Raw genomic sequence first — 17,374 nt, 5'->3', positions numbered from 1 at the left:
AATCCTATTTTTTGTTTTTATTATTAGAGTAATGGGAAGTGAATGAAGGGTTTATTAAGTAGGGATAATACAATTAGATTTGAGTTTTAAGATCACACCTCAATGAAGAAAACAAATTTAAGGGATAACCCAGAGGTCTACTTGATACAGTGCTCATATCTTCATCAAAGGAAAAAGTTTTAAATGACAAACTGTTCTTTAGTTAAGAACAAACTTTTAATATTGTTTAATATAGTCATGACTGTACCCACAATTGCTAGTTGAATGTGTTGTCCATATTACATGTTAAAGAAATTGAGTTGAATTGCTTCTATTCAAAAGATCAACACTTCATTGCTTTTAATTTCACTTTCCTCTATTAAAAATTTTTACATTTAATTAGGAAATAAAAAGCTTTTAGTATATATTTTTATCTCTAAAAAATCTCATGTATTATCTTTATGAGGTAACATTTTGCATATTCTCACTGCCAAAAATCAATATTCAGTTATAATTGTTTTCTGGAAAAATATTTTCACCCAATGCAGGTGATAAAAGTGTACATATTTTTCTGCCTTCAATAGTTTGGGCTTAGTCAAACATCTAATAGTACATTAAAAGAAGTTAGGTATATGATCTAGAAATATTATAATAAATATATAAATTTAGCTCAAAGTTTTTCTTCCAATTTTTAAAATTTTATTGTACAGGGAGTTCCTGGAGAACCTGGAGCAGTTGGCCCACTGGGACCTAGAGTAAGTATTTTCTCCTTTATAATTAACTTTGCTTCCATTGGCTTCAGTTTAAAAAAGCACTTTTTATCTTAAACCAGGATATGTTAGCATTAAAATTCTTCTACTTGATGAAAGTCAATTTTATGAGAAATATTTGTGCTGTAAAACTTACTTCAAGTTTATTTCTTATCACTAAATCAGAAAATTGAGTCTCGATAGTTGTTCATTTCTAAATGTTTCTCCAGGAGAAGCCATTTTTCAGATTTTCAGGACTATTTTAAACCCATTTTTAGATTAAGCACTGAGATTGTTTGACCTCCCAATGTTGTGCTAGGGAGAACGAGGAAATCCGGGGGAAAGAGGAGAACCAGGAACAACCGGACTCCCTGGTGAGAAGGGAATGGCTGGAGGACATGGTCCTGATGGTCCAAAAGTAAGTATGGTAATGAGCTCAGTATGTAAGATGTTCTAAAAGCACTGCTCAATAAGCACATGATGGTACTAGGATTTATTTCTCTTGTTTTTCTGAGTTATTTAATTGTATGATTTTCTTCTTCAACAAATATTTAATGAGTGCCTAAGCACTTACTAGGCTTTTCCTTCACACTGGGGTCAGCTAAAAAGGAAGTCTCACTTTTGTGATGGGATTTATGGCTTACTATACAATGATACATTCTCATATACAGACCTATTTCTAATATTTATTATATAAATTTGATTAATTACTTCTATTAATAAGCAGAAATGAGAAATAGAAAATTGCATAATTTGTTAGGAAGTATTTCTAATCAAATGCTTAATTTTTCTTCTCTCAAGTCCTACAATTCTGCTTACAAAATATATGAAAGTATGTTGTTTTTGAAATTTAAAAATAGAATGCATCATAAGGCAAAGATCAGTATCATTTATTTTGGGGCGGCATTTTAACATTGGTAGAAGACAAGGCAGCCAATGTCCGTGCAAACATTTGAAGTAGAATTTCTCATGATTGTGCAACATTAGAACCTTATCATCTTTAAGGTCCCAGGGTGATTGCATAAGAGCTGCTTCCATTTAATCGCTGAGCCTGAAACCCAGCTTAATGTCATGGGTTTCTTACAGCGAGAATGAAATATTCTTTAAATGTAATGTCTCCTTTTTCATTAGAATCACATGATGTTATCAAAAAACAAACAAACAAACAACAACAACAACAAAAGGAAGCTCTATCATTTTCATATGAATTAGTACTTAATTTTTCCAAGGAGAAAACTTGGAAACATAAGCCAACAAATGAAATTGCAGGTCTGATTTTTTTTTTCCTTAAATAAACTCAGAGGCAATTTTTTCAAATGAAAAATATAAGCACTAAATTAAATCATATGAAGTCTTTGAGATTCTACTATTTTGGCCTACTAAAAAGGTAATTCCACGCAGTTCAATTTTAATATTTAGGTGATCTCATTTTATTGCTGGTTCATTTTAGGGCAGTCCTGGACCAGCAGGGACCCCTGGAGATACAGGCCCACCAGGTCTTCAGGGTATGCCGGGAGAAAGAGGAATTGCAGGAACTCCTGGCCCCAAGGGTGACAGAGTAAGTCTGTTTTTCCTCTTCTTCTTTCTTCTTTCTTCTTTCTTCTTCTTTCTTCTCCTCCTCCTCCTCTCCCTCCTCCTCCTCCTCCCCTCCCCCTCCTCCTCCCCCTCCCCCTCCCCCTCCTTCTCCCCCTCCTCCTCCTCCCCCTCCCCCCTCCTCCTTCCCTCCCCTCCCCCTCCCCTCCCCCCTCCTCCTCATCCTCCTTCTTCTTTCGGTTCAATCATTTAGATTTTCTACTGATAATGATTTTCTAGGCAGACTTTTACTTGTACCATCCTGTGTCACAGGTCAATTATTTTCTTAATATATATTTATTGAGAGAATGTACAGGGCCAGGCATTGTTCTAGGATCAAAGGGATACAACTACAAACATTGGAGATAAATCTCTGCTCACAAAGTTCCATGGAAGTGTGGGAAAAAGACAACAAAATTAATAAATGGTGTTTTGTGTTTTCCCAGGGTGGCATAGGAGAGAAAGGTGCTGAAGGCACAGCTGGAAATGATGGAGCAAGAGTAAGTGAAATCATTCCTTTTCCCATGGCTAGGAATCAACATGATCATTATCATATGAATTTGCCTGAACTTTCCAAAATGAAGTTTGTAATGTTACCATGGTGGTCAGGACTTGGAGAATAATATGATCTGAGATTTGATGTTGATCAACCATGTGTAATCAATCATTTTGCTTACCCTGAATTAGGGCAGCCAAAAAGTAAATTCATTGTTGAGAGACCTGTGAGAGGTCACTGTGTTAAGCAGCGGGACCCTCTTTTATCTTTCTCTATCATCTTTTTATTTCATATATAATATTTATTTCTATTAAAATGATGACCTAATGAGCTGCTCTAGCCCTAATTCCAGCTCAGACAAGTATAATTTTTAGAGTTGTCAAAGTTGTGATAAATGTTTCTCAATATACTGGATGTTAAGGGTGAGAAAACTACTGCACAATGAATCATGATTATGCTTTCATCAATAAAGAGGCTGAATAAGTGAAATATAAAGAAGGATGGTTGATACCAAAGTATCACTTCCTGTCATATCAGAAATTGGCATTTAATAAGCCTTGGGTCCTCAAAAATAGAATGCACTTACAATTTTAAGAAAATCAGACAGTCAGATTGAAAATATATTTTTGGATGTGAATGATTCTCTCATGTAAGAGGAGATAGGCAGTTGCCCAGATGTTCACCATTTCCTGGAACAGTTCTTGATATTTGATAAATAACCTCTTTCAGTATGACATGATTTGCTGTTAATAGCCCTGTTTTACTCTGGCAATAGCAATTATATATATATTTTTAAAAGCATCACACTAAGCCACTGTTAACATTTTGATTAGAAAATGTATAGAAAAGTTTTATCCTTAGTGGTAATTATCCCTTTTTTAAATTTTTCTGAAAAGCTAATCACTTAATTTAGCCAATTATGGACACAAAATATCTCTTACCTTTTCATTAAATTTAATATTTGATTTAAAATTTCAAAAAAATCTGCTATGTTGTTTGTATTTTATGTCATGATGTATGCAGTGCATAGGAAGTAGTGCAGTTGCTGTCTGAAGGAGTGATGCATTGACATTTTATTATAAGTGGAAATCTGAAAAGCATATTTATTGTTCTTATGAACTACTTTGAAAATGCAATGTAATAGGATCAAGACATTAGCAATGACTGCTTTATTTTTAGTGAAGGAAATGCAGTGTTTTTTTTTTGTCTTCTGGTTTTTTTTTAAGTAAGAAGCAGAGCATTTGTTGTAATCTCATCATAAAGGAAAAAATGAATAACACATGTTCTCTGTATGAAAAAAGTCTATAAATTTAACCTTTATATTTCATGAAATTATTTAAGGAGGTATATTAGGTAAATTATTGGAAGAATATTGTTCCATTATAGATTCAGAGACTTAATATTTTAGTTTTCTCAAAAATACAAAATTGAAAAGTGACTTTTGTTCCCTAAGATTCTTCAGTTATACATACAAAAGTCAGATTACAAAAGAATATTTGGGCTGCATATGAAGAGGAAATACATAAATATCAGAGAGAAAACTTGTTTTAGAAAGAACTGCAATATACTGTAGGAGTTTAAATATTGTGACCAGATGTTGCGATGACCCAGTTTGTGTCCCCATGTGGTCCCCTATGCTCTGGGCAAAAGAACCACATCCTCTCAGCTTAGCCAGGGAGAGACACTTCATTTCATCTCAGGAGAATGTAGAAAACTGAATGCTTTAGCACAGCTGCACTTTTTTTGAAATAAAAAGAGTGATATTATGCTAGTGTATTATAATTTAAGAATATAGTATTCTGTACAAAAGAAAAAAAAGTCTCTTTTCAACGTATAGGTGTTAGCAAAATTAAATAGGCGAGAAACAGGGAGACACTATTAAAGAATAGCATTAGTTTAGAACTAATGTTTGAAGACTGTTATAATTGGATCATTGAATTGGATGAAAGATATTAAAACATTCTGTGGAGAAAATTCAGTGGAATTTATTCTGGACTAGATAGAAAAGTCTTGAGAATATACATATAATATGACTTATTTTAGGTAACATTTTGCAACCGTAGCCACACTATAACAAAACAGTCAATTCTTTTTTGTTTGTTTGTTTAAACATGGAGACTTATGTGCATTTTTTTCTCTGAGTATCCTATGTTCTGTTAATTGACAGGGTCTCCCAGGTCCCTTGGGACCCCCAGGTCCTGCAGGTCCTACTGGAGAAAAGGTAATGTCATAAGTTATTTTGTGGGCTCAGAATCATGAGGTCTGGATGTAAGCTCTTTCTCATAATGTTTTCTCTTTCATAAAATATGGTAGTTGGGTTAAATCATCTCAGAGTTCTCCCCACTATCTGCCCTGCATATAGTGCCCAACATCTGACATTTATATTAAGTTTTGCTACTGTTTTGGACAATAACTATCTAAAACTTGCTTTCTAGGGCGAACCTGGTCCTCGAGGTTTAGTTGGCCCTCCTGGCTCCCGTGGCAATCCTGTAAGTGACAGTATTTTGATGGTCTTAGTATGACATTGAGCAGTAAAACAATCCATCATTTTGTCTTGATACTTATATAAAACCATGCCTATTAGATTAGGCTGTTTATAACTTTCCAGTTTTCAACTTTTTTCTTATTAAATTTATAAACTTACAAGTGTATTATTTTGATACAACCTAGTAAGTCTAGGTAAGAAGCTCATTAATTAATTTAGAGACTTCTTTAAAACTTCAGACCTTGGAATTTTGTTCTATAGTTACACTTAATAGTTCTATTACACTTAAGTGTCTTCCTCAAGCAATATGTCTTATTCTTCTATATGTAATTTCAAGACATTCCCGGTTCATTTAATTACAGTTTAAAATATCATTACTGTTCATAATAAGGTGTGAAAGCTATAGTAATCTCTGTCTTCTCATAGGGTTCTCGTGGTGAAAATGGCCCAACTGGTGCTGTTGGTTTTGCTGGCCCCCAGGTACAATTTTCACAAATCTCTTATTTACAATGAACATGTTAGAGCATGAGTTTTGAAGGTATATTAAAGGTTCTGGAAAGCTTATAGTTTCCTAGGCAATATTCTCATTTTCAATATATTTTCATGGACTAGCGCAAAAATGGATGAATTTACACAATTTCAAAATCTATAATTACTTGTAATAAAAATATGATGGGATAACATTTTTCAAATTATCTTGAAAGATCTCATCAGTCCTTTTTTTTTTCCTTCTATGCTGTAGTACTGATCACAAAGCGTCATTTTATAATAGATGATTAAATTACATGTTAATAATAATTACTGTAAAATAATTTGTCTATAAGTGTTATAATCAATTGCTTATGTATACAATTGATATAGGGTCCTGATGGGCAGCCTGGAGTAAAAGGCGAGCCTGGAGAGCCAGGACAGAAAGGAGATGCTGGCTCCCCTGGACCACAAGGTCTAGCAGGATCCCCCGGCCCTCATGTAAGCTAAAAAAAAAAAAAAAACAGAGCTTGGGTCCAGTGCCCAATGCTTAGACCTTGTGTTTAGCCCATTTTGCTTTACTACAGTGATCTTCTGTTGGTTTCTTTTTATCTAGGGTCCGAATGGTGTGCCTGGACTAAAAGGTGGTCGAGGGACTCAGGGTCCACCCGTAAGTTGGTTTGAATCAGGAAATTACACACAGTTAGTTAATATAGCTAGTGCTTCACGGATATTTTAAAGTTAATCTGGAGCTTTAACAACAAATTTTTATGTGTATAACTGCTCTGTAGTGGGAAGGGCATTTAACTTAGATGGAGATTTGGGTTAAAATTAGTTTCACAATCTTGGAGAACCAGCAGCCTCATTTGTAATATAAATAATATATGACCTATGGAAGAGGTCATGAATAATGTTAAAGTACTTTATATAATTCTTTAATATAAAATATTAATGTGTGTTTAGCACTTGGTTGGAACATAGTTGCATATGTTCAAGATAAATGGATAGTGGAGAGAGAAAAATAGCATCCTTCCTACCAATTAATCTAGATCCACTCTCAAAAACATAGGATACAAGAATATATATATATATATATATATATACATATATATATATGTATATATATTTATCACAACAAGAAAGGGAATCTTAAGGCCTAAGTATCCCTGTGAAAAAATAGATTCCAGAAAGCATATATAATTCATTGTTATTTAAAAATTGCTTTATATGATATTATGTTTCTAGGGTGCTACAGGATTTCCTGGTTCTGCTGGCAGAGTTGGACCACCAGGCCCTGTTGTAAGTTAATACAGTAATTCAGATTGTTGATAAAGGAGTAATTACACACACAAACACACATGTACATATATGTACATATGATATAGTTACATATATATTTAATTTTTATTATCTATTAATAATTTGTTCTCCCATATTAACAACCCTTTTCTTGATAATTAATTCTGGTATGTTGTCAAAGAAATTTTATCCAATGTTTTTTGGAAAAGCTGAATTTGCAAGTCCTTTTTAGCCCAGTATTTGACACTCATTCCATATGGTTACTAACTCCTAACAGTACTGTGTGCTAATAATCATTTCCATCAGTTAGGAAACATCTATGAAACTTTGTTTAATAAATGTTATTCTTTCTTTATAAGACCAGATCAGATAGAATAAAATGTTATACATTTATTGTTGGATCAGAGCCTTAAGAAATTTAAAAATTCAAGTTAATTTCAGCTCAGTTTTAACATTGATTCAAAGGTAATTTTCTGCAATTAATGTAGATTTTGCTCCTGGGAATGAATCTGCAGCTGTATTTTCCTTAATTTTGTTGAAATCTACTGAATGACTGATTACGTAGCAGGAAAACTGGACACTGCCTCTGAGGCACAGACCATTGCATCATTTCCTCCAATGAGGCTTCTACTTTGCCTTCCTAGATTTCTTTCTGTGTTATACTAGGGAGCTCCAGGGCCTGCGGGGCCCTTAGGGGAACCTGGGAAGGAGGGACCTCCAGGTCTTCGTGGGGACCCTGGCTCTCATGGGAGAGTGGGAGATCGAGGACCAGCTGGCCCCCCAGGTGGCCCAGGAGACAAAGGGGACCCAGGAGAAGACGGGCAACCTGTAAGTGTGGCATCTTTATTCTTGACCACCACTAACTGAAAATTTGATGATAGAAATCCATAATAATTACTTTAACAAAGCAACTATTTATACGTTATCCTGGCACTTTTATAAATCTTTATATTCTATAGGTTTTTAATTTGCAATTCTCTGCATAAGAAAAACAGTGCATGTGTAAATATAAAAATATAACAGTAGTGGATATGGTGTTCAAAATCTAAGCAAGAAAGCACTTTCTTATGTATATGTACTATATGAAGAAAGTTTTTATAAAGCACATCATTTTAATATCCAAATGCCTTTAAACATGAATGTGTTTAGATAAAATAATGTTTTCTTTATTTTTAAAATGTGTCTTTTTAGAAAGAAGTATAATATGTGCCTGAATGGTTACCTCTTTTATTCTATCAATATTCATATTAATCTTCAAGTTCTTTCTCACTAACTAAGCTATTTTTACTTTTAAATAATCTTAAAGGTTCTGTGTGGATTATAAATTATGATTACTTATATTTAGTATGGTCTTATGAAACAGAGCACTGTTTCTCATACCAAAAAAAACCCTATAAAGGTATGATCTATTGTAATGTTGTTGCATATAGTTTCACCCTAGAGAATTTCTAATTATAATTTATCCTCAAAATTAGGGTCCAGATGGCCCCCCTGGTCCAGCTGGAACTACAGGGCAAAGAGGAATTGTGGGCATGCCAGGGCAGCGTGGAGAGCGGGGCATGCCCGGCCTGCCAGGACCAGCAGTAAGTGGCTGAATTAGTCAATATTTCATCTGATTATGTGCAATATAAGTTATATATATAAATATATTTGCTAAATAGCTGTAAAGTCTTTTAGATACAAATCTGAATATCTTCAAAACCTTTTCACTTTAAATGTCAAATTCTTTACTTTAGTACCTTACAACATCTTAGAAAAATACATTTATTTAACTGTAGGGCTAGAGAAATAAACAAATAAGGATATGGATTTTAGGCAACTTTAAACCTTTCTTCAAATATTAAAAATATTTAAGGAGCTAAAGAAGGGGATAATCTCCTGGTGAGTAGGTAGCCTCTTTTAAAATAAACAACACTAACAAAAACATCCATATTTCACAGTTCAGAGAGTAAGTTCTCATAAACCATCAAAGAGAAGAAGGAGTTGATCTAAAGTAACGTTAGGGGTGAAAGTGGGGTGAACTATAAATAAAAACTCTGAAAGTAATCTCCTGTACCCTGGAGGGTTCTAAGAATTTCATATTCCCTTGAGTATGGATAAGAGTTTAACTCACTATTTTCTTTGAAGAAACTAAATTATACTGCTTGAGGTTTATATGCTTTAGAAAAATAATAAATGATGTTTTTATAGGGAATGTTGACAGAGAAATGTACTGCTGGTCCCTTGGAACTGGGCGACATATGGGTAGAGATCTGAAACCAGTAAACAAGGAGTTAAGGAATTTCTTATTTTTTTTTCAGATGTGAGCCAAGGATCTGGAAGTAAAAATGTCTCAACAGTGAGACAAAAGTGCCAGGATGTAGAAATAAAGTGAGCAGACAAAGCAGAGTAAATAAGAATGGACATGTCTTAGAATCAATGCACATTCTGGAAGGACAACCAGAATTGATCATAGTATACCTAATTAGAACCCAAAATGCACCCCTGAGCTAGTGACAAAGGCTACTTTTTAGTTTCTATGATACCTCCGGATGAAAACCATAAAAAGTAGGCATGCCTCTAAGAAAGCACTACAGTAATGGGGGTGTTGTGATATAATGGATAATTATTGCTATAGAAGGAAGGACTGAAGTGGCATTTGAAAATCATAGTCTTTATGTGAACTGGCATTCCTAAATTTCTTCAGAAGTGATTGAAATTTTTATACTTTATTTCAGGGCACACCAGGAAAAGTAGGAGCAACTGGTGCAACAGGAGATAAGGGGCCACCTGGACCTGTGGGACCCCCAGGGTCAAATGGCCCTGTAGGGGAACCAGGGCCGGAAGTGAGTACTGCTGAAAGTAACTCCTGTTATATAGGTATTATGGGGACCTTTTAAAAATTTAGCTATTGATTTAGAAGTTTAGAACTTGATTGTACATTTTACCTGGAGGAAGTGTCTTAGTGATGTGATTTTATGTACTCTACTTCCCTAGAGAGTTGACAAAATGATATAAAGAAATGCTAATAAGATAGGTATTTTTGTGCTGACTTTCATCTAATCCAGAACCAGGTATTTTAGTTGATTTAGGTTTTTGCCAAATTGTTTTGAACATGGAAGGACATGTTCATTCATCTTTTCCCTCTGTTATTATTTCATTCTGTTAATGGCATATTTGTCACAATTGCCAAGTTTTAACGTGCTAGGATTAATATAACTATTACAACTTGTGAAAAGGGCAAAGTGGAGATAATTTCACCTAAATATCACTATAAAGTAACATTATTGATGTCATGTTCTCTTAGACTCTTTTGAGATGAAGTCAATTTTGAAAGGAAATTTGAGAAATTATAGGTTGGAATCTGCCCTATTTAGTGCTGTAAGGAGTAAGTTACCAAACAGTTAATGTCACATTTTTTTTTGTGGAAGAAACAATCAATGACTTTTAGAGCAATTTTTCATCAAATGGTAAAAACAGAATTCTGAAAAAATCAATATAAAATAAGAAAAGACTGTATTTTAAAAAGTAATTTGATGTTATCTAACACAGTTGTTTTGTTTCAAAACTTTATGGATAATTTTTGGATAAGCTTAGAAAGTACAAGTGAGAAAAACCATTAATTGGTAATACAAACAAAACAAAATATCAAGAGTGTAATTATTCTCTATTTCAAAGATTTGAGATTTTTCTTTTTTAGAATAAAAATAGAAATGAAGAATTTAGATTAAGAAGATAAATTTTATAAGCAATTAAAAGTAGTAGAAACGATGGCAGAAGCTTTCCGTTTATTCAGATTTCCACAAATGCTAATTAGAATTTATATAAGAGAGATATAAACATGCTGTAAGTTTTCTGGAAGTTGGAATGAGACTTTTTAAATTACTCAGTTAATTTTTTAAATATGATTTTTTATAGGGTCCAGCTGGTAACGATGGTACTCCAGGACGGGATGGCGCTGTTGGAGAACGGGTAAGGGCAATTTCACTGATTAAAAGAATCTGAAGTAATGTAAATTTGGAATCTTTATAATACTAAGGAGTAAAAAGACTATCCTTTCTCCTCAAAGGTCCAATACAATTCTGATTTTTCTAATAAAAGTAACCTTTTACATAATTTTTTAGTTTTGGTAGGTCATATAAATGAAATTTGAATACACAACAAAGTGAGATGACATTTTTGATTAAGAGCAGGAAAGCACATTGTTTTCATATTTGGTACAACATGAAGGCTTTGGGTGAGGATATCTATAAAGTAGTCTAAATTTCAAACTCACTGACAAAAGTACAGGAGCTATGAGACATCTAAATTTCTCTATTTACCTACTAAAGTGAATGCCCCATAAAGAAATAAACCATGTAGCTTTCTAAGTATTATATATTTCCTCATGAGATTTTAAATTAGACATACACTGAACTGGAAACATCCCTAACATTATCAGAAGCTTCAGTCCCTATGGGCAGTCACACAGTTGCCTCCAACTACATATTAATGCACAGAAATCAGAAATAGTCCCTGCTCCAATGCCTACTATAATGTCATGGCTCTTTCCACTGTAAGATTAAAACAGACTGTGAATCCAGACAGACCTGGACTGGAATCTGGATTACTGAAGTAGCTAGCTACATGATCTTGAACACATTTTCTGAACCTCAGTTTTTGAATACTCTAAATATAATCAATACATTGTGTTTTAAATCACATATGTAAAGAATCTAGTAGGTACTCAGAAAGAGGAAGAAAGAGTTTTGAGAAATCTTGGGATACCCCCTGCCAGCTACTTATAAAGCCAATGAATGTAAATTTTCTTGGCATTTGGATTTTTCCTTTGGTCAGTATATATTGTTTAGTGCATTAGTATTCAAAGATTTTACTGATATATGCCCTGGTATAATTCTGAATATCTATGAATCCCTATGTGGATTTTAAGTTTTCATCACATTTTATTTTAACCATTAGTTTAGATAATTGCAAAGGAGGTCATTTTTGGTATTTCCTGAATGCATATGTGTTTTCAGTATGTTTCTTTCAAAATCTTGGGAGTTGCCAGTTTAACTTGTTCAATGTATAATGTGTCTTTTCCCTAATCTAATAGCTCAAATTTATCCTAGTTGCCAAACTAACCAGTCAAATAAGACAATTTCTGTCAGAGAAAATGGTCTGACTCCATTGATTGTGTTAATCCAGGCTCATATAACAATTATCTCACTTTTGATTACTTAAGAAGACGAGAAATATTTAGATTCTTGTCATAATTGGGTCGCTTGGATAAAATAAAAAGCAGTCTTCCCCCCCCCCCCCCCCCAATACTCCATTGCTTTATTCTCCAGTAAACTATACACTCTGGAAAAGTTCCTTAGTTTGGTGCCAGAGGTGTTTACTCCTTGAGGCATTGCACCACAGTAAGACTGCAGATTGTATGATGTCTGCTTTTGTTTCATACAATAGGAGAAGGGGAATTATTTAAGAGGAGTGGGGAAGGGTGCTCCAATCTGGAAAATATGGAGTTGAAAGCAGTTTTCTTAAAATATTTTATTTTCACACTCTTTGGCAAGTCTTTGTTTATTCCAAGAATACAGATACTCCATGCTAAATTCTGCTTTCCAATTTGATTTGTTAATAAATAAATAAGCTATTTAAGTAAATTATAAGTAAAATAGTAAATAATACTAAATTCTTAAAAAGGTACCATTTAATCATGAATAGCATGGGCATGTAGAATACCATTGTTTTAAAATAAATATCAAAAAAATAATATCATGGTTATTTTTGTTAGGGTGATCGTGGCGATCCTGGGCCTGCTGGTCTCCCAGGCTCTCAGGGCGCCCCCGGAACCCCTGGCCCTGTTGGTGCTCCTGGAGATGCAGGACCAAGAGGAGACCCGGTAAGGACAGTCAGTTCCATACTGATAGATACAAAAGTCAGTGTTCTGGATATTCATGCGTGCAAACATATGTGCCTTTGATTAAGGACTCTAAAAAAAGAATGACAATGGTTAATTATGAGTTAATTTTGTGTTAGTCTTTGAGGAAAACACGTGATTTCTAACAGGTATTCAAAAATTCTGATCATCTAAAAATGTTGTGATTTATAGAAAATCATATTAAATTTAAGTAATGTTTTACCATAATTAACTAAGTAATCATTCAGTGAAGTCAATTAATAAATTGATTATAGAAGTATCATTGGAGTTATAGTGAGCACATGCTTAGGGACATAAGCCTGATTTCCATTAATTAGCCATAAGAGTATACATTGATAAATGTAAACATAAATAAATACCCAACTACAAATATATATGTATCTTGAATTCTATATCTACATAGTATATGCATTTTTTTACATACCAATTTTTGTAAAAATTTCTTCTAGGGTTCACGGGGTCCTATAGGACCACCTGGTCGAGCTGGGAAACGTGGCTTACCTGTAAGTTCTCTATTTTTCTTTAAAAAAATATGTCTTCTTTCATAAAATACACTTCTAAAGAAAAAGTACAGTTTAAGATTTATAAATTAAAATTACCAAATTTCTCAAGCTTTGGAAAGAAATATTAATTTTTAAATAACGTGCAGGAGTTCATGTTTGTTTTTACAATTTTAACATAGCTCCTCTGAATTTAACCATGAATTCTTTTAAATAATCAATGAAGACTTATAGAGTTACACTTTACTTCCAAGATAATAAGAATAGACCTTTCTTTCTAAAAATCACATAGGATAATGTGTTTAAAAGTTCTTTGTAATTTTTGAAAGTACTATACAAATATTATTTTATTTTCAGCTAGGCTGCACTGCATATGTTCAGTTCTTTTTGCTATTTGCAGTTATTTCCAGGTTAAAGATTAATATACAGATACTTAACATGAATTAATCATCTCTACAGGCAGTCTCTTTCATAACCGTTATATAAATTGGTATCTGTATTTATGAATATCAGTTATAGCCTTAAAATCATGGCCCATTATTAAATCATAATTCTCAGCTTTGATTTGCACTTGACTGGAGAAGACTTCATATAGTTCCATAGCATGTGAAGTGAAATCTTTTTTAATCTGTTATAAAAACAATGTGGTTTTGTTTTCCATGATTAAATGAATTTCAGTTGATAAAAATAAGTAGGTGCTTTCTAGTTTAATATATTTTCAATTTTGAAACAAAAGAACTTTTCTAACATTATAAAAACATTCAGGATGATTTTATTATTTTAACTTACATTGTTATATAAAATATGAAAAGTTACTGAGATCTAGCCTGGCTTTTAGTATAAAAATGATTTTCATACTGTTTGACGATTAGGACATTCAAGGTAAAATTTAAAAAAGACCCAAACAAAATAAGAACAAAAAAACTAGTAAGGGAAAAATTAACCTAAGAACCCATCTATTTGATGATATCTTTCATTCTCCAAAGTCAGATTGATAGAGTTTCAATTCTTCTTTAGGAAAATAACAGAAGCTGCCCCTAGAGTTGGTGGCCCCAGCCCCTTTTCAGTTTATGGTGAACCACTGAACCTCCAAAGCTGCTTTTATTGCCTAAGACTTAAGAGAAAAGAAAGAATGGAAGGAAAGAAGGAAGGAAAGAAGGAAGGAAAGAAGGAAGGAAGGAAGGAAGGAAGGAAGGAAGGAAGGAAGGAAGGAAGGAAGCAGCCTAAGACCAATTTAGTTAGATCAGATAATTTTAACCTCTTCTCTCAATGTAGCTTCTATCGTATAATAAGATTCTTAATTATTGGTTTTTCTTTAGTTTCTCAGGATCAAGATGGGTGGATTTGGGTACAGATATTGCAGATTTGAGGATAACATAGATGTGTGTGTGTGTGTGTGTGTGTGTGGTGTGTGTGTGTATGTGTTTTCTATAAAGGAGAGTAGCTTGATGATATTCCTCCTTCATTTGCTCAAACAGGTTTTTGACAATTTCTTATTCCCACCCCCAGTCTTATTGTGATATAATCGACACATAACACTATAGTCATTTAAGGTGTACCACATAATGATTTGATATATGTATATATTGTGAAATGGTTACCCCAGGAAGTTTAATTAACATCTATCATTTCACATAGTTGCAAATTTTATTTTCTTGTGATGAGAATTTTTAAGATCTACTCTCTTAGCAGCTTTCCACTATGGCCAGTTTTAAAAATAGTCCTAGCTGTCATGTCCAGTTTACCTGCATATGCAAATTTAATGAGCATTTTATTTTTAGAGGTAGCATAAGTAAATAAGAACTCATGTTTTGATTTAAAAGAATCTATTTATGATGATAAGATTTTTATATAACAATATTTGCCAAGTATATAAAATATAGTTTTTGAGACTGTTTCTGATAGGTGAGACCAAAATTAAAATACCTCATTTTAGTATAAATGGAGGGCAAACATTATTATATATGTTATGTTTTAATGATCACCTTTATTTCTTGAGAAAAATAGACAAACATTTCTAGGTCTGATTCCATTTAGATAAGTAAATATTATAGTTCATGTAAAACACAGTATTCAAAGTAAATACAATCGTAAAAGGTAAAATTGTAGTAAATTGTAGTTTAAACAGGCCATGACCCTATTTTTAGGGACCCCAAGGACCTCGTGGTGACAAAGGAGATCATGGAGACCGAGGTGACCGAGGCCAGAAGGGTCACAGAGGCTTCACTGGTCTTCAAGGTCTCCCTGGACCTCCTGTAAGTAATTTATTTAATTATTATGTGCCCTCCATGTGAAAATACACAGATTTCTTGGCATGAACATTTGTCTATAGAATGGATGGACTTTTTGTATCTTATTTTCCTTTCAAAGAATGTCTTGATGAATAATTAATTACATACCTGTTCAATATAATTACCCATATATTGGCTATAATTTTGTAGGAAAGCAATAAAACAAAAGGATTTATATATATATATATATATATATATATATATATATATATACACCATTACTCCTAGAGTTATCTTTAGTATTGATTAATGATGAAGATGTAGCGATTGAGGACTTTATGAAAGTAGTTTATGCACCGATATCAGTAACATCCTATTTTAACAATCTGAGACTGGCAAATGGGGGATGTATATATTTTGGTAATATTAAATTTTTTTTCCTATTTAGGGTCCAAATGGTGAACAAGGTAGTGCTGGAATCCCTGGACCATTTGGCCCAAGAGTAAGTAAAACAACTTAAGTTGTAGATGTAAATAATAATGCTTTTGGTGATATACTGCTCGATCTTGTGTATCAGTCTCATGGATCCAAGCTGGGATTGCCCAGATTCTCTGAAGCAGGCAGCAAATGCATGAGACAAACTGTTCAGCAATTACCTTTAAGTAGAAATATCATGAAATATGACATATTAATTTATGGCCTCACATTTCAGCCTCTTTCCTATGGTGAATATACTCACCCATTGGTTCATTTTCTTATGCTGTGTTCATTGAAATTTCCATTAAACCTCCACTCTTTGAGATGATATAATAGGACTTACCATGAAGTGGAAACAGAAGCTGGATATTCTGAAGGTGGATATATTTTTTCTTTAAGTAATTGTGGTAACTTCCTCAGACATATTTTGCTTAAGATTAATTTGAAAGCAAACCATGAAATAAAGCCAATATTTGAAGCTTTTAGAAATTCTATGTTAGTACTAATGCTGCCTCTAATAGGTTATTACTATCATAAGACAAGTGATAGGCATAATTATTTAGGAAAATTATTATAATTTCTGCTATATCTAAATATAATATAAACAAATCATAATTAACTTTTAGAACAGTAGTATTAAAATTTTTAGGATATGGTGAGATTTGTATAAGCACACAAATTTAATTTATATTTATATCAAACACTTCAACTTCTGTCATTTTCTTACTTCTAGTTAATTGAATTTCTAATTAAGTTTACAATACATGAGACTGGATGAAACAGCCCCTACTAGTAATAACAGTAGATGACCGGTCCATTGAAGTTTTTAACTGTTACTGGTCTTTTACCTTGCATGGATGGTAATTTATGTGTGATGAAGTACTAAGTGTTAGAATGTGCCAGAACTCCATTACTTAATCATTAGGAACCTGAATCTGATAAATCATTGTGAGAGATCTATAATGAAAATAGTTTGGTTAGAGGAAGACGTAGCAAAAATTTTCTCGTAGAATCTAAGCTACAATCTTCTTTCTTGCAGGGTCCTCCAGGCCCAGTAGGCCCTTCAGGTAAAGAAGGGAACCCGGGACCACTTGGACCTGTTGGGCCCCCTGGTGTGCGGGGCAGTGTCGGAGAAGCAGGACCTGAGGTAAAACCAAAGGGGTTCGTATGCAAATAACTGTTGGTTCTCAGAACTTGGATTCTAGCCAGGGAATGT

The 17,374-nt window shown here is 33.3% G+C and overlaps 1 protein-coding gene across 1 annotated transcript in view; it reads left to right on the top strand.

Moving 5' to 3' along the window:
* The window catches only part of COL5A2 (collagen type V alpha 2 chain), a 142,248-nt gene that overhangs the window by 116,726 nt on the left and 8,148 nt on the right, over positions 1-17,374 (top strand). Inside the window, exons 32-50 of the mRNA XM_090281585.1 lie at positions 690-734; positions 1,048-1,146; positions 2,179-2,286; positions 2,747-2,800; positions 4,964-5,017; positions 5,232-5,285; positions 5,708-5,761; positions 6,143-6,250; positions 6,366-6,419; positions 6,995-7,048; positions 7,715-7,876; positions 8,524-8,631; positions 9,766-9,873; positions 10,946-10,999; positions 12,804-12,911; positions 13,400-13,453; positions 15,598-15,705; positions 16,130-16,183; positions 17,198-17,305. Coding sequence (XP_090137711.1) covers positions 690-734; positions 1,048-1,146; positions 2,179-2,286; positions 2,747-2,800; positions 4,964-5,017; positions 5,232-5,285; positions 5,708-5,761; positions 6,143-6,250; positions 6,366-6,419; positions 6,995-7,048; positions 7,715-7,876; positions 8,524-8,631; positions 9,766-9,873; positions 10,946-10,999; positions 12,804-12,911; positions 13,400-13,453; positions 15,598-15,705; positions 16,130-16,183; positions 17,198-17,305 — 1,548 coding nt within the window. The remainder of the gene's footprint in view (positions 1-689; positions 735-1,047; positions 1,147-2,178; positions 2,287-2,746; positions 2,801-4,963; positions 5,018-5,231; positions 5,286-5,707; positions 5,762-6,142; positions 6,251-6,365; positions 6,420-6,994; positions 7,049-7,714; positions 7,877-8,523; positions 8,632-9,765; positions 9,874-10,945; positions 11,000-12,803; positions 12,912-13,399; positions 13,454-15,597; positions 15,706-16,129; positions 16,184-17,197; positions 17,306-17,374) is intronic.

Source organism: Furipterus horrens, unplaced genomic scaffold, assembly GCF_987537825.1.
Source record: "Furipterus horrens unplaced genomic scaffold, mFurHor1.1.pri manual_scaffold_1, whole genome shotgun sequence".
Classification (NCBI taxonomy): domain Eukaryota; kingdom Metazoa; phylum Chordata; class Mammalia; order Chiroptera; family Furipteridae; genus Furipterus; species Furipterus horrens.
This window is presented reverse-complemented; position numbering and strand designations above follow the sequence as displayed.